This window comes from Panulirus ornatus, chromosome 68, assembly GCF_036320965.1.
Source record: "Panulirus ornatus isolate Po-2019 chromosome 68, ASM3632096v1, whole genome shotgun sequence".
NCBI classification, from domain to species: Eukaryota; Metazoa; Arthropoda; class Malacostraca; order Decapoda; family Palinuridae; genus Panulirus; species Panulirus ornatus.
In genome coordinates, this window is record NC_092291.1 from 2897267 (window position 1) to 2925132 (window position 27866).

Genomic DNA, 27866 nt, shown 5'->3' on the forward strand with positions numbered 1-27866 from the left:
CACATCCTCTACCACTTCTGAAACTGCAATGCTCTTCCCCATTCTAATGCTCTGTACATGAAGGAATAATAGGTCCAACAGTATTAGATGGTTGCAAGGTATGGGCTATAGATAGGGTTTTACAGAGGAGGGTGAATGTGTTGGAAATGAAATGTTTGAGGACAATATGTGTTGTGACCTGGTTTGATCAAGTAAGTAATGAAAGGGTAAGAGAGATGTGTGGAAATATGGAGAGAATGAAAGAGGAAAGATTGACAAAGGATTTATGTGTCTGGTGGAGGGAATGAGGAGAAGTGGGAGACCAAATTGGAGGTGGTGGAATGGAGTGAAAAAGATTTTGAGCGATCGGGGCCAGAACATGTAGGAGAGTGAGAGGCATGCAAGGAACCTTTGCCCCTTCCCACACCGTGACTCTTTTCTGCTTCCAGGGTTCCATTCGTTGCTGAGTCCACTCCCAGATATCTAAAACACTTAACTTCCTCCAATTTTACTCCATTCATTCCAATTAACTTGTCCCTCAACCCTACTGAACCTAATAACCTTGCTTTTATTCACATTTAGTCAACTCTCTCCTTTCATACACTTTTTCAAACTCGGTCACCAACTTCTGCAGTTTAACACTGAAATCGGCCACCATAGCTGTATCATCAGCAAACAACAACTGACTCACTTCCCAGGCACTCTCATCCCCAACAGACTGCATACTCGCCCCTCTCTCCAGAACTATTGCTTTTACCTCCATACCCTCCCCATCCATAAACAGATTAAACAACCATGGGGACATCTCTTACCCCAGCCACAGACCGACCTTCACTGGAAACCAATCACTCTCCTCCCTTCCTACTCTTACTCATACCTTACCTCCTTGGTAAAAACATTTCACTGTTTCTAGCAACTTACCTCCCACACCTTATACTCTTAAGACCTTCCACAAAGCATCTCTATCAACCCTATCATATGCCTTTTCCAGATCCATAAATGCCACATACAAATCCATCTGTTTTTCCAAGTATTTCTTTCACGCATTCTTCAAAGCAAACACCTGAGTCGTACATACTCTACCACTTCTGAAACCACACTGCTATTCCCCAAACTGATTCTCTGTATGTGCCTTCACCGTCTCAGTCAATACCCTCCCATATAATTTTCCAGGAATACTTAATAAACTTATGCCACTGTAGTTTTTGCCTTTTGTACAGTGGCACTATGCTTCATTTTCTAGTCCTCAGGCACTTCACCATGATCCATACATATATTGAATATCCTTACCAGCCAATCAACAACACAGTCACCCCCCCTTCTTTTATAAATTCTGCGGCACTACCATCCAAACCTGCTGCCTTCCCGGATTTCATTTTATTTCATTTCCGCAAAGCTTTCACCCCCTCTTCTCTCTTAACTAAATCACTCTCCCAGACCCTCTCACTTAACACAGCACCCCAACCAGAAATAGTGTATATCTGCCATTTTATCATCAAACACATTCAACAAACCTTCGAAATACTCACTCCATCTCCTCACTTCATCGCTACCTATTATTACTTCCTCACTTTCCCCTTCACCGATGTTTCCATTTGTTCTTATGTCTTTCACACATTATTTACCTCCTTCCATAAATTTTTTTTATTATTATACTTAGTTACTGTCTCCCTGCTTTCTTTTATACTTCTCCCAGTCATTTGTACTCCTTCCTTGCAGGTATCGTCCTAATGCCTGTCTTTTCTCTTTCAATAAAAACTGTACATCTTCATCCCACCACTCACTACCCTTTCTAATCTGCCCACCTCCCACATGCCACATGCATCTTTTGCACAAACCATCACTGCTTCCCTAGATACTTCCCATTCCTCATCCACTCCCCTCACGTCATGTGCTCTCACCCTTTGTATCTATGAGTGTATAAGGGTGCATGTGTCTTTCTATTTTCTATTTCTATTTCTATTTTCTGGTGCTACCTCACTGTATAGTGTATAAGGGTGCATGTGTCTTTCAATTTTCTATTTCTATTTCTGTTTCCTGGTGCTACCTAACTGACACGGAAAATGGCGATCAGGTATAATGAAGGTCATATGAGTATATGGTGTGGGAGGTAAGCTGCTAGAAGCAATGAAAAGTTTTTGCCGAGGATGCAAGGCATATGTATGAGTAGGAAGAGAGGAGAGTGATTGGTTCTCAGTGAAGATTGGTCTCTGACAGGGGTGTGATGCACCCATGGTTGTTTAATTTGTTTATAGATGGGGTGGTTGGGGAGGTAAATGCAAGAGTTTTGGAGAGAGGGGTGAGTATGCAGTCTGTTGTGGATCAGAGGGCCTGGGAAGTGAGTCAGTTGTTGTTTGCCGATGATACAGGTCCAGTGGCTGATTCTTGTGAGAAACTGCAGAGGTTGGTGACTGAGTTTGGAAAAGTGTATGAAAGGAGAAAGTTTAGAGAAGATGTGGATAAGAGCAAGGTTATTAGGTTCAGTAGGGTTGAGGGACAAGTTAATTGGGGTGTAAATTTAAATGGAGAAATATTAGAGGAAGTAAAGTGTTTAAGATATCTGGGAGTGGATTTCACAGCAGATGGAACCATGGAAGTGGAGTGAGTCGCAGGGTGGGGGAGGGGGCAAAGGTTCTGGGAGCAATGAAGAATGTGTGGAAGAAGAAAATGTTATCTCGGAGAGCAAAAATGGGTATATTTGAAGGAATAGTAGTTTCAACAATGTTATATGGCTGTGAGGCATTGGCTACAGATAGGGTTGTACGGAGAAGGGTGGAAATGTAATGTTTAAGGGCAGTATGTGGTGTGAGGTGGTTTGATCGAGTAATTTATGTAAGGGTAAGGCAGATGTGTGGAAATGAAAAAAGTATGTTTGAGAGGGCAGAAGAGGGTGTGCTGAAATAGATTGGACATATGGAGAGAATGAGTGAGGAAAGTTTGACAAAGAGGATATACCTATGTCAGAGTTGGAGGGAACAAGGAGAAGTGGGAGACCAAATTGGAGATGGAAGGATGAAGTGTAAAAGATTTTGAGCAATCAGGGCCTGAACATACAGGAGGGTGAAAGGTTTGCAAGGAATAGAGTGAATTGGAATGATGTGATATACCGGAGTTGACGTGCCATTAATGGACTGAACCAGGGCAAGTAAAGCATCTGGGGTAAAATATGGAAAGGTCTGTGGGGCCTGGATGTGGATAGGAAGCTGTGGTTTTGGTGCATTACACATGACAGCTAGAGACTGAGTGGGAACAAATGTGGCCTTTTTGTCTGTATTCCTGGCACTACCTAGCTGAAGCAGGGGATAGTGATGCTGTTTTCCTGTTGGAGGTGGTGCGGCAGGAATGGATGAAGGCAAGCAAGTATGAATATGTACATGTGTATGTATGTATCCCTGGGGAAAGGGGAGAAAGAATACTTCCCACGTATTCCCTGCGTGTCGTAGAAGGCGACTAAAAGGGAAGGGAGCGGGGGGCTGGAAATCCTCCCCTCTTTTTTTTTTCTTCTTTCCCAAAGAAGGAACAGAAAAGGGGGCTAGATGAGGATATTCCCTCAAAGGCCCAGTCCTCAGTTCTAAATGCTACCTTGTTAATGCGGGAAATGGCGAATAGTATGAAAGAAAGAAAAAGTATGTATGTAATGTCTGCATATTTGTATGTATATGTTGATATGTGTATGTATGTATATGTGTGCATATGGGTTATTTTTTTTTATTTTGCTTTGTCACTGTCTCCCACGTTAGTGAGGTAGCACAAGGAAACAGACGAAAGAATGGCCCAACCCACCCACATACACATGTATATACATACACGCACACACACGCAAATATACATACCTATACATCTCAACGTATACATACATATACACACACAGACATATACATATATACAGATGTACATGATTCATACTGTCTGCCTTTATTCATTCCCATCGCCACCTCACCACACATGAAATAACAACCCCCTCCCCCCTCATGTGTGCAAGGTAGTGCTAGGAAAAGACAACTAAGGCCCCATTAATTCACACTCACTCTCTAGATGTCATGTAATAATGCACTGAAACCACAGCTCCTTTTCCACATCCAGGCCCCACAGAACTTTCCATGGTTTACCCCAGATGCTTCACATGCCCTGGTTCAATCCACTGACAGCACGTCGACCCCGGTATACCACATCGTTTCAATTCACTCTATTCCTTGCACGCCTTTCACCCTCCTGCATGTTCAGGCATCGATCACTCAAAAGCTTTTACACCATCTTTCCATCTCCAATTTGGTCTCCCACTACTCCTCGTTCCCTGAACCTCTGACACATATATCCTCTTGGTCAATCTTTTCTCACTCATTCTCTCCATGTGACCAAACCATTTCAAAACACCCTCTTCTGCTCTCTCAACCACACTCTTTTTATTACCACACATCTCTCTTACCCTATTATTACTTACTCGATCAAACCACCTCACACCACATATTGTCCTCAAACATCTCATTTCCAGCACATCCACCCTCCTGCGCACAACTCTGTCCATAGCCCACGCCTCGCAACCGTACAACATTGTTGGAACCACTATTCCTTCAAGCATACCCATTTTTGCTTTCCAAGATAATGTTCTCGACTTCCACACATTCTTCAAGGCTCCCAGAATTTTCGCCCCCTCCCCCACCCTATGATTCACTTCTGCTTCCATGGTTTCATCCGCTGCCAAATCTACTCCCAGATATCTAACACTTCACTTCCTCCAGTTTTTCTCCATTCAAACTTACCTCCCAATTGACTTGACCCTCAACCCTACTGTACCTAATAGCCTTGCTCTTATTCACATTTACTCTCAACTTTCTCCTTTCACTCACTTTACCAAACTCAGTCACCAGGTTTTGCAGTTTCTCACATGGATCAGCCACCAGCGCTGTATCATCAGCGAACAACAACTGACTCACTTCCCAAGCTCTCTCATCCCCAACAGACTGCATACTTGCCCCTCTTTCCAAAACTCTTGCATTTACCTCCCTAACAACCCCATCTATAAACAAATTAAACAACCATGGAGACATCACACACCCCTGCCGCAGACCTACATTCACTGAGAACCAATCACTTTCCTCTCTTCCTACACGTACACATGCCTTACATCCTCGATAAAAACTTTTCACTGCTTCTAACAACTTGCCTCCCACACCATATATTCTTAATACCTTCCACAGAGCATCTCTATCAACTCTATCATATTCCCTCTCCAGATCCATAAATGCTACATACAAATCCATTTGCTTTTCTAAGTATTTCTCACATACATTCTTCAAAGCAAACACCTGATCCACACATCCTCTACCACTTCTGAAACCACACTGCTCTCCCCCAATCTGATGCTCTGTACATGCCTTTACCCTCTCAATCAATACCCTCACATATAATTTCCCAGGAATACTCAACAAACTTATACCTCTGTAATTTGAGCACTCACCTTTGTCCCCTTTGCCTTTGTACAATGGCACTATGCAAGCATTCTGCCAATCCTCAGGCACCTCACCATGAATCATACATACATTAAATAACCTTACCAACCAGTCAACAATACAGTCACCCCCTGTTTTTAATAAATTCCACTGCAATACCATCCAAACCTGCTGCCTTGCCGGCTTTCATCTTCCGCAAAGCTTTTCCTACCTCTTCTATGTTTATCAAATCATTTTCCCTAACCCTCTCACTTTGCACACCACCTTGACCAAGACACCCTACATCTGCCACTCTGTCATCAAACACATTCAACAAACCTTCAAAATACTCCATCTCCTTCTCACATCACCACTACTTGTTATCACCTCCCCATTAACCCCCTTCATAGATGTTCCCATTTGTTCCCTTGTCTTATGCACTTTATTTACCTCCTTCCAAAACATCTTTTTATTCTCCCTAAAATTTAATGATACTCTCTCACCCCAACTCTCATTTGCCCTCCTTTTCACCTCTTGCAGCTCTCTCTCGACCTCCTGCCTCTTTCTTTTATACATCTCTCACTCATTTGCATTATTTCTCTGCAAAAATCGTCCAAATGCCTCTCTCTTCTCTTTTATTAATGATCTTACTTCTTCATCCCACCACTCACTGCCCTTTCTAATCTGCCCACCTCCCACGCTTCTCATGCCACAAGCATCTTTTACACAAGCCATCACTGCTTCCCTAAATACATCCCATTCCTCCCCCACTCCCCTTACCTCCTTTGTTCTCACTTTTTTCCGTTCTGTACTCATTCTCTCGTGGTACTTCCTCACACAAGTCTCCTTCCCAAGCTCACTTACTCTCACCACTCTTTTTACCCGAACATTCTCTTTTCTGAAAACCTCTACAAATCTTCACCTTCGCCTCCACAAGATAATGATCAGACATCCCTCCAGTTGCACCTTTCAGCACATTAACATCCAAAAGTCTCTCTTTCGTGTGCCTATCAATTAACAAGTTATCCAATAACGCTCTCTGGCCATCTCTCTTACTTACATACGTATACTTATGTATATCTCTCTTTTTAAACAAGGTATTCCCAATCACCAGTTCTTTTTCAACACATAAATCTACAAGCTCCTCACCATTTCCATTTACAACACTGAACACCCCATGTATACCAATTATTCCCTCAACTGCCACGTTACTCACCTTTGCATTCAAATCACCTATCACTATAACCCGATCTTGTGCATCAAAACCACTAACTCACTCATTCAGCTGCTCCCAAAGCACTTGCCTCTCATGATCTTTCTTCTCATGACCAGGTGCATGTGCACCCATAATCACCCATCTCTTTCCATCCACTTTCAATTTTACCCATATCAATCTAGAATTTACTTTCTTACACTCTATCACATACTCCCACCACTCCTGTTTCAGGAGTAGTGCTACTCCTTCCCTTGCTCATGTCCTCTCACTAAACCCTGACTTTACTCCCAAGACATTCCCAAACCACTCTTCCCCTTTACCCTTGAGCTTCGTTTCACTCAGAGCCAAAACAATCAGGTTCCTTTCCTCAAACCTACTACCTATCTCTCCTTTTTTCTCATCTTGGTTACATCCACACACATTTAGACACCCCAGTCTAAGCGTTCGAGGAGGATGAGCACTCCCCACGTGACTCCTTCTGTTTCCCCTTTTAGAAAGTTAGAATACAAGGAGAGGAGGGTTTCTAACCCCCCCCACTCCTGTCCCCTTTAGTTGCCTTCTATGACACGTGAGGAATGCATAGGAAGTATTCTTTCTCTCCTATCCCCAGGGATAGGGTGTTTTATTTTATATTATTTATTTTGCATTGTCGCTGTCTCCCGCGTTAGTGAGGTAGCGCAAGGAAACAGACGAAGATATGGCCCAACCCACCCAAATACACATGTATATACATACACGTCCACACACGCAAATATACATACCTACACATCTCAATGTACACATATATATACACACACACACACACAGACATATACATATATACACATGTACATAATTCATACTGTCTGCCTTTATTTATTCCCATCGCCACCTCGCCACACATAGAATAACAGCCCCCTCCCCCCCTCATGTGTGCGAGGTAGCGCTAGGAAAAGACAACAAAGGCCCCATTCATTCACACTCAGTCTCTAGCTGTCATGTAATAATGCCCGAAACCACAGCTTCCTTTCCACATCCAGGCCCCAGAGAACTTTCCATGGTTTACCCCAGACGCTTCACATGCCCTGGTTCAATCCATTGACAGCACGTCAACCCCGGTATACCACATCGTTCCAATTCACTCTATTCCTTGCACACCTTTCACCCTCCTGCATGTTCAGGCCCTGATCACACAAAATCTTTTTCACTCCATCTTTCCACCTCCAATTTGGTCTCTCACTTCTCCTCGTTCCCTCCACCTCTGACACATATACCCTCTTGGTCAATCTTTCCTCACTCATTCTCTCCATGTGACCAAAACATTTCAAAACACCCTCTTCTGCTCTCTCAACCACACTGTTTTTATTTCCACACATTTCTCTTACCCTTACATTACTTACTCGATCAAACCACCTCACACCACGTATTGCCCTCAAACATCTAATTTCCAGCACATCCACCCTCCTGCGCACATCTCTATCCATAGCCCACGCCTCGCAACCAAACAACATTGTTGGAACCACTATTCCTTCAAACATAGCCATTTTTGCTTTCCGAGATAATGTTCTCGACTTCCAAACATTCTTCAAGGCTCCCAGGATTTTCGCCCCCTCCCCCACCCTATGATTCACTTCCGCTTCCATGGTTCCATCTACTGCCAAATCCACTCCCAGATATCTAAAGCACTTTACTTCCTCCAGTTTTTCTCCATTCAAACTTACCTCCCAATTGACTTGACCCTCAACCCTACTGTACCTAATAACCTTGCTCTTATTCACATTTACTCTTAACTTTCTTCTTTCACACACTTTACAAAACTCAGTTACCAGCTTCTGCAGTCTCTCACATGAATCAGCCACCAGCGCTGTATCATCAGCGAACAACAACTGACTCACCTCCCAAGCTCTCTCATCCACAACAGACTTCATACTTGCCCCTCTTTCGAAAACTCTTGCATTCACCTCCCTAACAACTCCATCCATAAACTAATGAAACAACCATGGAGACATCACACACCCCTGCCGCAAACCTACATACACTGAGAATCAATCACTTTCCTCTCTTCTTACACGTACACATGCCTTACATCCTTGATAAAAACTTTTCACTGCTTCTAACAATTTGCCTCCCACACCATATATTCTTAATACCTTCCACAGAGCATCTCTATCAACTCTATCATATGCCTTCTCCAGATCCATAAATGCTACATACAAATCCATTTGCTTTTCTAAGTATTTCTCACATACATTCTTCAAAGCAGACACCTGATCCACACATTCTCTACCACTTCTAAAACCACACTGCTCTTCCCCAATCTGATGCTCTGTACATGCCTTCACCCTCTCAATCAATACCCTCCTGTATAGTTTTTCAGGAATACTGAACAAACTTATACCTCTGTAATTTGAGCACTCACTCTTATCCTCTTTGCCCTTGTACAATGGCACTATGCAAGCATTCTGCCAATCCTCAGGCACCTCACCATGAATCATACATACATTAAATAACCTTACCAACCAGTCAAAAATACAGTCACCCCCTTTTTTAATAAATTCCACTGCAATACCATCCAAACCCGCTGCCTTGCCGGCTTTCATCTTCCGCAAAGCTTGTACTACCTCTTCTCTGTTTACCAAATCATTTTCCCTAACCCTCTCACTTTGCACATCACCTCGACCAAAACACCCTATATCTGCCACTCTATCATCAAACACATTCAACAAACATTCAAAATACTCACTCCATCTCACATCACCACTACTTATCACCTCCCCATTTGCCCCCTTCACTGAAGTTCCCATTTGCTCCCTTGTCTTACGCAGTTTATTTACCTCTTTCCAAAACATCTTTTTATTCTCCCTAAAATTTAATGATACTCTCACCCCAACTCTCATTTGTCCTCTTTTTCATCTCTTGCACCTTTCTCTTGACCTCCTGCCTCTTTCTTTTATACATCTCCCACTCATTTGCATTTTTTTCCTGCAAAAATCGTCCAAATACTGTATTCGAATGGCTTTGAAGAGGAATACGAAGTATGAATACTCCATCTCTCTCTTCTCTTTCACTAATACTCTTACTTTTTCATCCCACCACTCACTACTCTTTCTAATCAACCCACCTCCCACGCTTTTCATGCCACAAGCATCTTTTGCGCAAGCCATCATTGCTTCCCTAAATACATCCCATTCCTTCCCCACTCCCGTTACCTCCTTTGTTCTCACCTTTTTCCATTCTGTACTCAGTCTCTCCTGGTACTTCCTCACACAAGTCTCCTTCCCAAGCTCACTTACTCTCACCACTTTCTTTACCCCAACATTCAGTCTTCTTTTCTGAAAACCCCTACAAATCTTCACCTTCACCTCCACAAGATAATGATCAGACATCCCTCCAGTTGCACCTCTTAGCACACTAACATCCAAAAGTCTCTCTTTCCCGTGCCTATCAATTAACACGTAATCCAATAATGCTCTCTGGCTATCTCTCCTACTTACATACGTATACTTATGTATATCTCGCTTTTTAAACCAGGTACTCCCAATCACCAGTCCTTTTTCAGCACATAAATCTACAAGCTCTTCAACATTTCTATTTACAACACTGAACACCCCATGTATACCAATTATTCCCTCAACTGCCACATTACTCACCTTTGCATTCAAATCACCCATCACTATAACCCAGTCTTGTGCATCAAAACCACTAACACACTCATTCAGCTGCTCCCAAAACACTTGCCTCTCATGATCTTTCTTCTCATGACCAGGTGCATGTGCACCCATAATCACCCATCTCTCTCCATCCACTTTCAGTTTTACCCATATCAATCTAGAATTTACTTTCTTACATTCTATCACATACTCCTACCACTCCTGTTTCAGGAGTAGTGCTACTCCTTCCCCTGCTCTTGTCCTCTCTTTTTTAATAAATTCCACTGCAGTACCATCCAAACCCGCTGCCTTGCCGGCTTTCATCTTCCGCAAAGCTTTTACTATCTCTTCTCTGTTTACCAAATCATTTTCCCTAACCCTCTCACTTTGCACACCACCTCGACCAAAACACCCTATATCTGCCACTCTGTCATCAAACACATTCAACAAACCTTCAAAATACTCACTCCATCTCCTCACATCACCACTACTTATCACCTCCCCATTTGCCCCCTTCACTGAAGTTCCCATTTGCTCCCTTGTCTTACGCAGTTTATTTACCTCTTTCCAAAACATCTTTTTATTCTCCCTAAAATTTAATGATACTCTCACCCCAATTCTCATTTGCCCTCTTTTTCATCTCTTGCACCTTTCTCTTGACCTCCTGCCTCTTTCTTTTATACATCTCCCACTCATTTGCATTTTTTTCCTGCAAAAATCGTCCAAATACTGTATTCGAATGGCTTTGAAGAGGAATACGAAGTATGAATACTCCATCTCTCTCTTCTCTTTCACTAATACTCTTACTTTTTCATCCCACCACTCACTACTCTTTCTAATCAACCTACCTCCCACGCTTCTCATGCCACAAGCATCTTTTGCGCAAGCCATCATTGCTTCCCTAAATACATCCCATTCCTTCCCCACTCCCGTTACCTCCTTTGTTCTCACCTTTTTCCATTCTGTACTCAGTCTCTCCTGGTACTTCCTCACACAAGTCTCCTTCCCAAGCTCACTTACTCTCACCACTTTCTTTACCCCAACATTCAGTCTTCTTTTCTGAAAACCCCTACAAATCTTCACCTTCACCTCCACAAGATAATAATCAGACATCCCTCCAGTTGCACCTCTCAGCACACTAACATCCAAAAGTCTCTCTTTCCCGTGCCTATCAATTAACACGTAATCCAATAATGCTCTCTGGCTATCTCTCCTACTTACATACGTATACTTATGTATATCTCGCTTTTTAAACCAGGTACTCCCAATCACCAGTCCTTTTTCAGCACCTAAATCTACAAGCTCTTCAACATTTCTATTTACAACACTGAACACCCCATGTATACCAATTATTCCCTCAACTGCCACATTACTCACCTTTGCATTCAAATCACCCATCACTATAACCCAGTCTTGTGCATCAAAACCACTAACACACTCATTCAGCTGCTCCCAAAACACTTGCCTCTCATGATCTTTCTTCTCATGACCAGGTGCATGTGCACCCATAATCACCCATCTCTCTCCATCCACTTTCAGTTTTACCCATATCAATCTAGAATTTACTTTCTTACATTCTATCACATACTCCTACCACTCCTGTTTCAGGAGTAGTGCTACTCCTTCCCCTGCTCTTGTCCTCTCTTTTTTAATAAATTCCACTGCAGTACCATCCAAACCCGCTGCCTTGCCGGCTTTCATCTTCCGCAAAGCTTTTACTATCTCTTCTCTGTTTACCAAATCATTTTCCCTAACCCTCTCACTTTGCACACCACCTCGACCAAAACACCCTATATCTGCCACTCTGTCATCAAACACATTCAACAAACCTTCAAAATACTCACTCCATCTCCTCACATCACCACTACTTATCACCTCCCCATTTGCCCCCTTCACTGAAGTTCCCATTTGCTCCCTTGTCTTACGCAGTTTATTTACCTCTTTCCAAAACATCTTTTTATTCTCCCTAAAATTTAATGATACTCTCACTCCAACTCTCATTTGCCCTCTTTTTCATCTCTTGCACCTTTCTCTTGACCTCCTGCCTCTTTCTTTTATACATCTCCCACTCATTTGCATTTTTTTCCTGCAAAAATCGTCCAAATACTGTATTCGAATGGCTTTGAAGAGGAATACGAAGTATGAATACTCCATCTCTCTCTTCTCTTTCACTAATACTCTTACTTTTTCATCCCACCACTCACTACTCTTTCTAATCAACCTACCTCCCACGCTTCTCATGCCACAAGCATCTTTTGCGGAAGCCATCATTGCTTCCCTAAATACATCCCATTCCTTCCCCACTCCCGTTACCTCCTTTGTTCTCACCTTTTTCCATTCTGTACTCAGTCTCTCCTGGTACTTCCTCACACAAGTCTCCTTCCCAAGCTCACTTACTCTCACCACTTTCTTTACCCCAACATTCAGTCTTCTTTTCTGAAAACCCCTACAAATCTTCACCTTCACCTCCACAAGATAATAATCAGACATCCCTCCAGTTGCACCTCTCAGCACACTAACATCCAAAAGTCTCTCTTTCCCGTGCCTATCAATTAACACGTAATCCAATAATGCTCTCTGGCTATCTCTCCTACTTACATACGTATACTTATGTATATCTTGCTTTTTAAACCAGGTACTCCCAATCACCAGTCCTTTTTCAGCACATAAATCTACAAGCTCTTCAACATTTCTATTTACAACACTGAACACCCCATGTATACCAATTATTCCCTCAACTGCCACATTACTCACCTTTGCATTCAAATCACCCATCACTATAACCCGGTCTTGTGCATCAAAACCACTAACACACTCATTCAGCTGCTCCCAAAACACTTGCCTCTCATGATCTTTCTTCTCATGACCAGGTGCATGTGCACCCATAATCACCCATCTCTCTCCATCCACTTTCAGTTTTACCCATATCAATCTAGAATTTACTTTCTTACATTCTATCACATACTCCTACCACTCCTGTTTCAGGAGTAGTGCTACTCCTTCCCTTGCTCTTGTCCTCTCACTTACCCCTGAATTTACTCCCAAGACATTCCCAAACCACTCTTCCCCTTTACCCTTGAGCTTCGTTTCACTCAGAGCCAAAACATCCAGGTTCCTTTCCTCAAACCTACTACCTATCTCTCCTTTTTTCTCTTCTTGGTTACATCCACACACATTTAGACACCGCAATCAGAGCCTTCGAGGAGGATGAGAACTCCTCGCGTGACTCCTGTTTCCCCTTCTAGAAAGTCAAAATACAAGGAGGTGAGGGTTTGTGGCCCCCTGCTCCCGTCCCCTGTAGTCGCCTTCTACGACAGGCGAGGAATGCGTGGGAAGTACTCTTTCTCTCCTATCCCCAGGGATAGGGTGTTTATGTATATATAATTGTATTGAACCAGGGCATGTGAAGCATCTCGGGTAAAGCATGGAAAGTTTTGTGGGGCCTGGATGTGGAAAGGGAGCTGTGGTTTTGGTGCATTATACATGACAGCTAGAGATTGAGTGTGAATGATTGTGGCCTTTGCTGTCTTTTCCTAGGGCTACCTCACGTGCGTTTGGGGGAGGGGGTTGTCATTTCATGTATGGCGGGGATGGCAACGGAATGAATAAAGACAGCAAGTATGAATTATGTTAACGTGTATATATATATATATATATATATATATATATATATATATATATATATATATATATATATATATATATATATATATGAGCAAAATGCATAGGAATGCGTACCTTAATAGAACATACAAATCTCCAACAGCCAGGATTGAACCCAAGACCCCTGTGCAACAGGTGGGAATGCTGCCGCTAGGGTATGGGGTTTGAGGTTTATATGTGTTTTGTGTATATATACATGTATATGTTTGTATGTATATATAGGTATATGTTGATATGTATAAGTATGTATATGTGCATGTGTGGACGTTTATGTATATACATGTGTATATAGATGGGCCATTCTTATGTTTGTTTCCTTGCGCTGCCTCAGTAACGTGGGAGACAGCGACAAGTATAATAAGTAAATAAAGAATAAATTGCTATGTGAGTGAATGGGCCATTTCTTTATCTGTTCCCTGGCGCTAGCTCGCTGACATGGGAAACAGCGATTGTGTATGACAAATATTAATGAATAATAATAATTTTATAATTAATACAGAATGGAAAATATTCTCGGAAAATTATATATGAGTATTCCTCTCTATGCTTTTAAACAGAAAGTTGCAGTGTGTGACTAGTCGTCTAATTATGTATATAATTATTAGATTAATATGAGTACTCTGCCCATAAATTTGAATGTAAATGCAAGTACCATGATGTAAGAATATTTTGAATACAAATAACACAAATACTGTATTCGAATGGCTTTGAAGAGGAATACGAAATACGAATACTCCATCTCTGCACTATACATTGTCCTATCACATACTTGTCTCGCTAATTGACAAATGCTCACTTGCATGCTCATTGATGATAACTTTAAATGTAAAACGCACTTATGTAGAAATTACCATCCTTATCACACCAGTTATAAGAATCAAGTTTATCTTTAGCAAGTGTCTTCCTTTGAGTGAAAATTCCCAGGCTTAAGCTGTTTTCTCTGTTAAACTATTAAATGGCTATTCTACTCATGAAGTAGCTTCACAGTCTAAGTAAATAAACAAGTAAGAGGCAAACAAAATTTACATTATGATGAATGTGCATCACAGCGCATCAGTTATCCAACACAGCAATGCCCGAAGTAAGAAATGACAGTGCAATTGCATCAGGCTCCAGCCGCTTCGGTGTACAAGTAATGAACGTGAACAGACTCAAATAATCAGGAGTTTTCATGCATTCATTGATGCTTTATTTACCACGTCTATTTAACTTGTTCCAGAGTCTCAATGATGCTTTATATCCCAAAATTGAGAAACTGCAGAAGCTGGTGACTGAGTTGGGTAAAGTGTGTGAAAGAAGAAAGCTGAGAGTAAATGTGAATAAGAGCAAGGTTATTAGGTACAGTAGGGTTGAGGGACAAGTCAATTGGGAGGTGAGTTTGAATGGAGAAAAACAGGAGGAAGTGAAGTGTTTTAGGTATCTGGGAGTGGATTTAGCAGCGGATGGAACCATGGAAGTGGAAGTGAATCATAGGATGGGGGAAGGGGCGAAAGTTCTGGGAGCATTGAAAAATGTGTGGAAGTCGAGAACATTATCTTGGAAAGCAAAAATGCGTTTGTTTGAAGGAATAGTGGTTCCAACAATGTTATATAGTTGCGAGGCGTGGGCTATGGATAGAGTTGTGCGGAGGATGGTGGATGTGTTGGAAATGAGATGTTTGAGGACAATATGTGGTGTGAGGTGGTTTGATCGAGTAAGTAATGAGAGGGTAAGAGAGATGTGTGGTAATAAAAAGAGTGTGGTTGAGAGAGCAGAAGAGGGTGTTTTGAAATGGTTTGGTCACATAGAGAGAATGAGCAAGGAAAGTTTGACAAAGAGGATATATATGTCAGAGGTGGAGGGAACAAGGAGAAGTGGGAGACCAAATTGAAGGTGGAAAGAGGGAGTGAAAAAGATTTTGATCAGTCGGGGCCTGAACATGCAGGAGGGTGAAAGGCTTGCAAGGAACAGAGTGTATTGGAACGATGTGGTATACTGGGGTCGACGTGCTGTCAGTGGATTGAACCAGGGCATGTGAAGCGTCTAGGGTACACCATGGAAAGTTTTGTGGGGCCTGGATTTGGAAAGGGAGCTGTGGTTTCGATGCATTATACATGGCAGCTAGAGCCTGAGTGTGAATGAATGTGGCCTTTGTTGTCTTTTCCTAGGGCTACCTCGCGCACATGTTGGGAAGGGGGTTGTCATTTCAAGTGTGGCGGGGTGGCGACAGGAATGAATAAGGGCAGACAGTATGAATAATGTACATGTGTATATATGTATATGTCTGAGTGAGTATATATATGTATACGTCTGAGTGTGTATGTATATGTATACGTTGAGATGTATAGGTATGTATATGTGCGTGTGTGGACGTGTATGTTTATACATGTGTATGTGGGTGGGTTGGGCCATTCTTTTGTCTGTTTCTTTGTGCTACCTCGCTAACGCGGGAGACAGTGACAAAGGATAATAAATGAATAAAATCAAATGAATTTATTTGCATTATTTTGTATGTTTAACATTCTCTTTCCTTATTTCTATTTTTTTTTTTCAAATTGTCCCATGACCCTTAGGAGTATCCTTGCGACTCTAATTTAGGTTGCGACCATGAGTTTGGGAAACTGTTCTAGAGGAAGTAATGCTTTTCATAAGTTCAAAATGTATTTCTTCACTTGAAACATTCTAGAAGAAATGGATGTTATATAACTCAAAACAGAATCAGCAATTCTTGAAGAAATCAGGGATAAATTACTGTTTTGTTTATCCCAAAAGTTTACACCATCTCGTCTTGAGAAAGCCAGTGGGATTTTGGTTTTGCAACCTCTGTTTGTTAACGATATGAGAAATCTGTTAGTCAGTATTCAACAGAACTTTGGTGCTAAAAATAAGCAAGATATTTATTTTTTATGAATATTTTTGTAGAATTTCAGAGGTCTTGGAGATTATGTGAATAATAAGGGATAAAATCTTTAAGTACAGGTTACACCTCTTTAATCTGGCAACCTTTGGACCTGGCCATTGCCGGACCACACAAAATGCCATAAAACAGAAATTTACCCTTGTGAAGGCCCTAGGGTGAGTACTTACCAACTACCATCAGCTTGGTTTTATGTGTTCCTGCAGTATTGCTTCAGCCAAGCATTGTTACTCTATCTTTGGAATCCTTACCCCAGATGGAGACTCCTCAGTATTCTTGTTAAGGGTTTTTCATGGCATACAATGCCAGTACAGGGCAGATTCATCAGCGTTATACACTTGTTTTGGGGCAATAAGAAAGTAATAGAACTGCCAGGTCAAAAAAATTTGGCGCCTTAACACTGCCATAGTTGTAGATCCACAAAGAAATGGCGGGAGATTCAAAATGTGCTGGACCACAGTGATGTTTTAGAGAGGTAAAACCTGTAGTAACAGATTTGAAAAGCTGAGGAAGGTAAGATGATGTGGATTACCTTGTATATAAGTTATGTTTATTATAGGTGATATCTTCCCGATAGATTATGAAAGAGATTTAGTTAATTAGGGAATTACTGATATGTGTCATTGGTAGAAGCTTCAGAGGAAAGTAACTCATAGTTTAAAATGGGAATGTTCATGTAGAAAAATTTTGGAAAATATTCAATGCAGCACTAGAACAGTGTGATTAGAAAAGATATGAGATAAGGAGGTTAGCATACGTCTGCTGATGTGATTGTTGTGTTATAGCATGTAAATTATGGAAATAGGAGCAAGCTGCATTGAGAAATCAGGAGGAGAAATTTGCTGTTAACTACCTTTGGATGCCATTCAGACATCATCACTACAAATAGGTTTGATGCTGAAAAGAGAATGCATGCATTAAGTGTGGAAAAATTTTATATCCTAGCTAGTCTATCAAGGATAGGAGACACCTTTGAAATGTAATTGAAAATTACATTCAGTGAAATGAGTAAATAAACTTGGCTTCTTACAGAAACCACTGGGAGAAAGGACCATTGTTTGTGAAACGTGACAATGCAGAGTACTACAAGGGTTTATTCTCAACTGCTGCTCTTGACAGAATTCTGCGTGAGGTCAGTTCATAAATTTTGTTTTTAAGTATTAGAGTGGTGTATTTATGCTTGAACAAGTGTAAACCATGGGAGCCATATTCCAGTGGTATATCAGAATGGTCAGTAGCATAACTCCTATGCATGAAGGGGTAAGAATATATGAGCAGTCTTTTATTTTAATGATTTGCCAATTTGACTTTCATCAGAAACTCAGTACTATGATTGAGTGCATTTAACCTCCCCACCCCATCTACCCAATGCTAGCTTGTCTTGATACATGTAATCAACAGTTACTTTATTTTGTTGTCTGTGCCATAGGTTGATTGATTGGCAACAAGGATGGGTAGACAGGCAGCTGTATGTCTCCATATGTTTTGTGCATTTTTCACTTAAAAGAATATAAACATAATTTCTCTGTATGACAGTGAACTGTGAGGACATATTCCTTCATGGCTGCACAATAAGCAAGCCTTTAATGTGGGGAAATTGCAATGATTCATACCAACATTCAAGTAACGGTGTTGTGAAAATCATTTAGGCATCCAGTTAAGCATGTTATGAACCTCCATGGTGTAGTGGTTATCATTGCTGACCCTGACTCATTTTCAGGTTTCATTTTCCTGGTTGCAGCAGTTGGTACACAGTTAATCAGCTGTTCTTCCTCCCCTAGGGATTGGTGGATATATTGGTTACCTGACTTAGGCTAGGATATATACGTATACTGTATAGTGTCAATGAGATGGCCTTGATCAGGGCATTCAGTCGCTTGTGCTGTCTCAGCTAACGTTGAAAAAATGTTCAGTTACCAGACTGTTAATCAGAATAATCAGCACTTGGATTAAACTTGCTAGCAGCACAAAAACTGATATGTAGGTGAAGAGCACTCAAAGACCAAAATGTCTCATTTTGCAAAATCAGAGTTCTTCATCACCTGCAAATTGTGCATTTGTTGCTTTCTTTTTAAGTTTATAGATTAACAAATGAATTTTTTTTTGAAACACACATCATAGACTGGATGGTTTCAGTCATCTGTGGTTCTTTTATTTGGCCACATGAACACTACCAATGAATGTATAGGCATATGGTGGATAATGAAACAGGGTGTGTTGTACTTCATGATAAGGCATTAGTAATGCACTGTGAAAGATGCCTGTTTTCTTGTTTTCTGCAATGTAAATTTCATCATAAATTCACCATGTTGGGAACTTCCAGCTTAATTCCATAAGCAGAATCTTTAGTTGAAAATAGACTGAGGTCACATATTTAATAGCAAGTGTTTATTTTTCTAGCACATTTAAGGGGTGTTCTGCTGCTGCAGTATTGTTTGGTATAGATAAGATTTTATTGGCCAGCTTAAAGACTTCTTTAAATCCATACTTGAGATTATTTTCTGTCATGAACACTACTAATTAAAGCACATGTTTTGTTAGAGAATTTAGATCACAATCAAAGCATTGAGAAGTTTGCTCAGCTTACCATTCATATGTCCACTCATTACACTTGCTTCCTTAAAGGTCTATCCAACCAATTTGGTTTTTATTTGAAATCTTCAAACAGTTTTAATAGTGTGACTTAACAGACCATCAGAAGTTCTGACAGCACTGATATCTGTACTTCCAGGGAACCTTCTTGTATTTTGCCCTCATTAATAAAATACAAAAGTGTTGAGAGTTGTGATTTCTACTTAATGTATGAAGTTATATTAAATACAGTAGCAGCAAAAGCTTGATTGCACAAAAGATGCTTGTGGCATGAGAAGCATGGGAGTTGGGCAGATTAGAAAAGGTAGTGAGTGGTGGGATGAAGTAAGATTGTTATTGAAAGAGAAGAGAGAGGCATTTGGACGATTTTTGCAGGGAAAGAATGCAAATGAGTGGGAGATGTATAAAAGAAAGAGGCAGGAGGTCAAGAGAAAGGTGCAAGAGGTGAAAAAGAGGGCAATTGAGAGTTCGGGAGAGAGAGTATCATTAAATTTTAGGGAGAATAAAAGATGTTTTAGAAGGAGGTAAATAAAGTGCGTAAGACAAGAGAACAAATGGGAACATTAGTGAAGGGGGCTAATGGGGAGGTGATAACAAGTAGTGGTGATGTGAGAAGGAGATGGAATGAGTATTTTGAAGGTTTATTGAATGTGTTTGATGATAGAGTGGCAGGTATAGGGTGTTTTGGTCGAGGTGGTGTGCAAAGTGAGAGGGTTAGGGAGAATGATTTGGTAAACAGAGAAGTGGTAGTAAAAGCTTTGCGGAAGATGAAAGCCGGCAAGGCAGCGGGTTTGGATGGTATTGCAGTGGAATTTATTAAAAAAGGGGGTGACTATTGTTGTCTGGTTGGTAAAGTTATTTAATGTATGTATGACTCATGGTGAGGTGCCTGAGGATTGGCGGAATGCTTGCATAGTGCCATTGTACAAAGTCAAAGGGGAGAAAGGTGAGTGCTCAAATTACAGAGGTATAAGTTTGTTGAGTATTCCTGGTAAATCATATGGGAGGATATTGATTGAGAGGGTGAAGGCATGTACAGAGCATCAGATTGGGAAGAGCAGTGTGGTTTCAGAAGTGGTAGAGGATGTGTGGATCAGGTGTTTGCTTTGAAGAATGTATGTGAGAAATACTTAGAAAAGGAAATTGATTTGTATGTAGCATTTGTGGACCTGTAGAAGGCATATGATAGAGTTGATAGAGATGCTCTTTGGAAGGTATTAAGAATATATGGTGTGGGAGGCAAGTTGTTAGAAGCAGTGAAAAGTTTTTATTGAGGATGTAAGGCATGTGTACGTGTAGGAAGAGAGGAAAGTGAGTGGTTCTCAGTGAATGTCGATTTGCGGCATGGGTGCAGGATGTCTCCATGGTTGTTTAATTAGTTTATGGATGGGGTTGTTAGGGAGGTGAATGCAAGAGTTTTGGAAAGAGGGGCAAGTATGCAGTCTGTTGTGGATGAGAGAGTTTTGGAAGTGAGTCAGTTGTTGTTCGCTGATGATATAACGCTGGTGGCCGATTCATTTGAGAAACTGCGGAAGTTGGTGACTGAGTTTGGTAAAGTGTGTGAAATAAGAAAGTTAAGAGTAAATGTGAATAAGAGCATGGTTATTTGGTACAGTAGGGTTGAGGGACAAGTCAATTGGAAGGTAAGTTTGAATGGAGAAAAACTGGAGGAAGTGAAGTGTTTTAGGTATCTGGGAGTGGATTTCGCAGCAGAGGGAACCATGGAAGCGGAAGTGAGTCATAGGATGGGGGAGGGGGTGAAAGTTCTGGGAGCGTTGAAAAATGTGTGGAAGTCGAAAATGTTATCTCGGAAAGGAAAAATGGGTATGTTTGAAGGAATAGTGGTTTTAACAATGTTATATGGTTGCAAGGTGTGGGCTATAGATAGAGTTGTGCGGAGGAGGGTGGATGTGCTGGAAATGAGATGTTTGAGGACAATATGTGGTGTGAAGTGGTTTGATCGAGTAAGTAATGAAAGGTTAAGAGAGATGTGTGATGGTAAAGATAGTGTGGTTGAGAGAGCAGAAGAGGGTGTTTTGAAATTATTTGGTCACTTGGAGAGAATGAGTGAGGAAAGATTGACAAAGAGGATATATGTGTCAGAGGTGGAGGGAATGAGAAGTGGGAGACCAAACTGGAGGTGGAAAGATGGAGTGAAAATGATTTTGAGTGATTGAGGCCTGAACATGCAGGAGGGTAAAAGGCGTACAAGGAATAGAGTGAATTGGAATGATGTGGTATACCAGGGTTGACATGCTGTCATTGGATTGGGCCAGGGCATGTGAAGCGTCTGGGGTAAACCATGGAAAGTTTTGTGGGTTCTGGATGTGGAAAGGTTGTCATTTCATGTGTGGAGGGGTGGCGACGGGAATGAATAAGGGCAGACAGTATGTACATGTGTATATATGTATATGTCTGTGTGTGTTTATATATGTATCATTAAATTGTAGGGATAATAAAAAGATGTTTTGGAAGGAGGTAAATAAAGTGCGTAAGATAAGAGAACAAATGGGAACTTCAGTGAAGGGGGGTAATGGGGAGGTGATAACAAGTAGTGGTGATGTGAGAAGGAGATGGAGTGAGTACTTTGAAGGTTTGCTGAATGTGTTTGGTGATAGAGTGCCAGAGTGGCAGATACAGGGTGTTTTGGTCGAGGTGGTGTGCAAAGTGAGAGGGTTAGGGAAAATGATTTGTAAACAGAGAAGAGGTAGTATAAGCTTTGCGGAAGATGAAAGCCGGCAAGGCAGCGCGTTTGGATGGTATTTCAGTGGAATTTATTATAAAAGGGGGTGACTGTATTGTTGACTGGTTAGTAAGGTTATATGATGTATGTATGACCCATGGTGAGGTGCCTGAGGATTGGCAGAATGCTTGCAAAGGGGATAAATGTGAGTGCTCAAATTACAGAGGTATAAGTTTGTTGAGTATTCCTGGGAAATTATATGGAAGGGTGTTGATTGAGAGGGTGAAGGCATGTACAGAGCAACAGATTGGGGAAGAGCAGTGTGGCTTCAGAAGTGGTAGAGGATGTGTGGATCAGGTGTTTGCTTTGAAGAATGTATGTGAGAAATACTTAGAAAAGCAAATGGATTTGTATGTAGCATTTATGGATCTGGAGAAGGCATATGATAGAGTTGATAGAGATGCTCTGTGGAAGGTATTAAGAATATATGGTGTTGGAGGCAAGTTGTTAGAAGCAGTGAAAAGTTTTTATCGAGGATGTAAGGCATGTGTACGTGTAGGAAGAGAGAAAAGTGATATGTTCTCAGTGAATGTCGGTTTGTGGCAGGGGTGTGTGATGTCTCCACGGTTGTTTAACTTGTTTATGGATGGGGTTGTTAGGGAGGTAAATGCAAGAGAATTGGAAAGAGGGGCAAGTATGCAGTCTGTTGTAGAAGAGAGAGCTTGGGAAGTGAGTCAGTTGTTGTTCACTGATGATACAGTGCTGGTGGCTGATTCGTGTGAGAAACTGCAGAAGCTGGTGACTGAGTTTAGTAAAGTGTGTGAAAGAAGAAAGCTGAGAGTAAATGTGAATAAGAGCAAGGTTATTAGGTACAGTAGGGTTGAGGGACAAGTCAATTGGGAGGTAAGTTTGAATGGAGAAAAAGTGGAAGAAGTGAAGTGTTTTAGATATCTGGGAATGGATTTGGCAGCAGATGGAACCAAGGAAGCGGACGTGAATCATAGGGTAGGGGAGGGGGCGAAAGTTCTGGGAGCCTTGAAGAATGTGTGGAAGTCGAGAACATTATCTCGGAAAGCAAAATTGGGTGTTTGAAGGAATAGTGGTTCCAACAATGTTATATGGTTGCGAGGCGTGGGCTATGGATAGAGTTGTGCGCAGGAGGGTGGATGTGCTGGAAATGAGATGTTTGAGGACAATATATGGTGTGAGGTGGTTTGTTCGAGTAAGTAATGATAGGGTAAGAGAGATGTGTGGTAGTAAAAAAGAGTGTGGTTGAGAGAGCAGAAGAGGATGTTTTGAAATGGTTTGGTGACATGGAGAGAATGAGTGAGGAAAGATTGACCAAGAGGACACATATGTCAGAGGTGGAGGGAATGAGGAGAAGTTGGAGACGAAATTGGAGGTGGAAAGATGGAGTGAAAAAGATTTTGAGTGATTGGGGCCTGAACATGCAGGAGGGTGAAAGGCATGCAAGGAATAGAGTGAATTGGAATGATGTGGTATACCGGGGTCGATGTGCTGTCAATGGATTGAACCAGGGCATGTGAAGCGTATGGGGTAAACCATGGAAAGTTTTGTGGGGCATGGATGTGGAAAGGGAGCTGTGGTTTCGGTGCATTATGACATGACAGCTAGAGACTGAGTGTGAACAAATGTGGCCTTTGTTGTCTTTTCCTAGCGCTACCTTGCGCACATGAGGGGGGAGGGGGTTGTTATATCATGTGTGGCAGTGTGGGAATGGGAATAAATAAAGGCAGACAGTATGAATTATGTACATCTGTATGTATGTATATGTCTTTGTGTGTATATATATGTATACGTTGAGATGTATAGGTATGTATATTTGCGTGTGTGGACGTGTATGTACATACATGTGTATGTGGGTGGGTTGGGCCATTCTTTCGCCTGATTCCTTGCGATGCCTCGCTAATGCGGGAGACAGCGACTAAGCAAAATAAATAAAAAAATAACGTTGAGATGTATAGGTATGTATATGTGCGTGTGTGGACGTGTATGTTTATACATGTGTTTATACGTGTGTGTGTGGGTGGGTTGGGCCACTCTTTTGTCTGTTTCCTTGCACTACCTCACTAATGCGGATGACAGCGATAAAGTATGATAAAATAAATGAATAAATAGTAACAGCAAATGTTGAACTTACTTGCTTTGTAATAAAATCTTTATCAACATTGGATGGAGATTAGATATTGATAGTATCAATTTGGAGAGTTGGAGAAACTCCTTGAAACACAGTTGATGTATTTAGATTAGTATTCAGAAGAGAATCGTGATATCCGGATGCACTTGATAATTTGGAATTATGCTTGTTCAGTGAATTACTAGATACATTCATCATTACATCATAGAGAAAGCTCATATGAGGTTTTGGTATATGGCATACCACATTAAGTGTCTGTTTCAGAGTGTCTTTTCCTTTTTACCTGTTCATTTCATTGGCTTGCTTCAACTTTCTGCTAATTACCAGTTGATACATCAATTCCATGTTTTGTAACTATATTAAGATTAAGAAAAGACAGTATATGATTGTAATCTTTCATTTTTCTCTTCTGCTGTAATTAAATTATCGAGATCAGAAATCCATGTTTACGCTGTACTGCCTTTTAAGAGCTGTAAACAGTGCCAGCAGAAAGTTTTATATCACTTTTCACAAACAGTCAACCATCCCACTGTTTCAAACAGTGAAAAGGAAAAGTACCTTGTATGTCTAGATTTTATTTTACTTTATTTAGAAATTGCATTTGGAAGAACCAGCAAAGGTCTGTTTTCTTTCACAACCCTTCAACTTATCCTTGTAAGTTTGGGTTGAAAATGACATGCTCAGTATTTCTTAAACATTATATACGTACATTGTGTAAAAAGGGTAGAAATGAAAGAAATGTCAAGTTCTCAATTAAATCTAGGTACTGACTATGGATCCCTGAGCCCACTTGACTCCCATCACACAATTAGGATACAATACCACTTCCATAGCTATACCTCCTTGACCTAGTTCTTTTTCTGTCCATTTTTGCAACAGTTGTGTTTTTTATTCTAATTTTCCTTTTGTTGAATACCACCTGTTTACCTCCTTTCCAGTATTGTATTTGTTTACTGTATTTGTTGGTGTATTCTTTTGGTCGAAATCCCTGAAGCATCATGTGGGTTTGAAACAACAAACATGAACTGCCATTTCTAAAGAATCCAGAGAAAAATTTATTTGGAAAAGTTTTGTCTGTAGAAATGCTTTTTTATTTGTATTTATTTATTTTGCTTTGTCGCTGTCTCCCGCATCTGCGAGGTAGCACAAGGAAACAGACGAAAGAAATGGCACAACCCACCCCCATACACAATGTACACACACACACACCCACACACGCAAATATACATACATATACATCTCAATGTACACATATATATACACACACAGACACATACATATATACCCATGCACACAATTCACACCGTCTGCCCCTATTCATTCCCATTGCCACCTTGCCACACATGGAATACCATCCCCCTCCCCCCTCATGTGTGCGAGGTAGCACTAGGAAAAGACAACAAAGGCCCCATTCGTTCATACTCAGTCTCCAGCTGTCACGCAATAATGCCCGAAACCACAGCTCCTTTCCACATCCAGGCCCCACACAACTTTCCATGGTTTACCCCAGACGCTTCACATACCCCTGATTCAATCCACTGACAGCATGTCAACCCCGGTATACCACATCGATCCAATTCACTCTATTCCTTGCCCGCCTTTCACCCTCCTGCATGTTCAGGCCCCGATCACACAAAATCTTTTTCACTCCATCTTTCCACCTCCAATTTGGTCTCCCACTTCTCCTCGTTCCCTCCACCTCCGACACATATATCCTCTTGGTCAATCTTTCCTCACTCATTCTCTCCATGTGCACAAACCATTTCAAAACACTCTCTTCTGCTTTCTCAACCACGCTCTTTTTATTTCCACACATCTCTCTTACCCATTACTTACTCGATCAAACCACCTCACACCACACAATGTCCTCAAACATCTCATTTCCAGCACATCCACCCTCCTGCGCACAATTCTATCCATAGCCCACGCCTCGCAACCATACAACATTGTCGGAACCACAATTCCTTCAAACATACCCATTTTTGCTTTCCGAGATAATGTTCTCGACTTCCACACATTCTTCAAGGCTCCCAGGATTTTCGCCCCCTCCCCCACCCTATGATTCACTGCCGCTTCCATGGTTCCATCCGCTGCCAGATCCACTCCCAGATATCTAAAACATTTTACTTCCTCCAGTTTTTCTCTATTCAATCTTACCTCCCAATTGACTTGACCCTCAACCCTACTGTACCTAATAACCTTGCTCTTATTCACATTTACTCTTAACTTTCTTCTTTCACACGCTTTACCAAACTCAGTCACCAGCTTCTGCAGTTTCTCACATGAATCAGCCACCAGCGCTATATCATCAGCGAACAGCAACTGACTCACTTCCCAAGCTCTCTCATCCACAACAGACTTCATACTTGCCCCTCTTTCCAAAACTCTTGCATTCACCTCCCTAACAACCCCATCCATAAACAAATTAAACAACCATGGAGACATCACACACCCCTGCCGCAAACCTACATTCACTGAGAACCAATCACTTTTCTCTCTTCCTACACGTACACATGCCTTACATCCTTGATAAAAACTTTTCACTGCTTCTGACAACTTGCCTCCCACACCATATATTCTTAATACCTTCTACAGAGCATCTCTATCAACTCTTTTGTGAGAATTTATTTCGTAAGATATATTGGTGAATATATTTAACTTTTTACGGGGGGAAACAGAAGGAGTCATGCGGGGAGAGTTCCTCCTCCTCGAAGGCTCAGATTGGGGTGTCTAAACGTGTGTGGATGTAGCCAAGGTGAGAAAAAAAGGAGAGACAGGTAGAATGTTTGAGGAAAGGAACATAGATGTTTTGTCTCTGAGTGAAACAAAGCTCAAGGGTAAAGGGGAAGAGTGGTTTGGGAATGTCTTGGGAGTAAAATCAGGGATTGGTGAGAGGACAAGAGCAAAGGAAGGAGTAGCACTACTCCTGAAGTGGGAGTTGTGGGAATATGTGATAGAGTGTAAGAAAGTAAACTCTAGATTGATATGGGTAAAACTGAAAGTGGATGGAGAGAGATGGGTGATTATTCATGCCTATAAACCTGGTCATGAGAAGAAAGACCATGAGAGGTAAGAGATTTGGGAGCAGCTGAATGAGTGTGTTAGCAGCTTTGTTGCATGAGACCGGGTTATAGTGATGGATGATTTGAATGGAAATGTGAGTAATGTGGCAGTTGAGGGTATAATTGATGTACACCCCAGGCTATAGTGATGGATGATTTGAATGGAAAGGTGAGTAATGTGGCAGTTGAGGGTATAATTGATGTACATGGGGTGTTCAGTGTTGTAAATGGAAATGGGGATGAGCTTGTAGATGTGTGTGCTGAAAAAGGACTGGTGATTGGGAATATCTGGTTTAAAAAGAGAGATATGCATAAGAGGATATATGTGTCAGAGGTGAGGGAATGAGGAGAAGTGGGAGACCAAATCGGAGGTGGAAAGATGGAGTGAAAAAGATATTGAGTGATCGGGGCCTGAACATGCAGAAGGGTGAAAGGCATGCAAGGAATAGAGTGAATTGGAACGATGTGGTATACCGGGGTCGACGTGCTGTCAATGGATTGAACCAGGGCATGTGAAGTGTCTGGAGTAAACCATGGAAAGTTCTGTGGGGCCTGGATG

General features: G+C 41.4%; 1 protein-coding gene across 2 annotated transcripts in view; it reads left to right on the top strand.

Annotated features, from left to right (window-relative positions):
* The window catches only part of LOC139747337 (bifunctional lysine-specific demethylase and histidyl-hydroxylase NO66-like), a 178569-nt gene that overhangs the window by 101589 nt on the left and 49114 nt on the right, over positions 1–27866 (top strand). For both annotated transcript variants that reach the window (XM_071659525.1, XM_071659526.1), the window contains exon 5: positions 17845–17944. In XM_071659525.1, coding sequence (XP_071515626.1) covers positions 17845–17944 — 100 coding nt within the window. The remainder of the gene's footprint in view (positions 1–17844; positions 17945–27866) is intronic.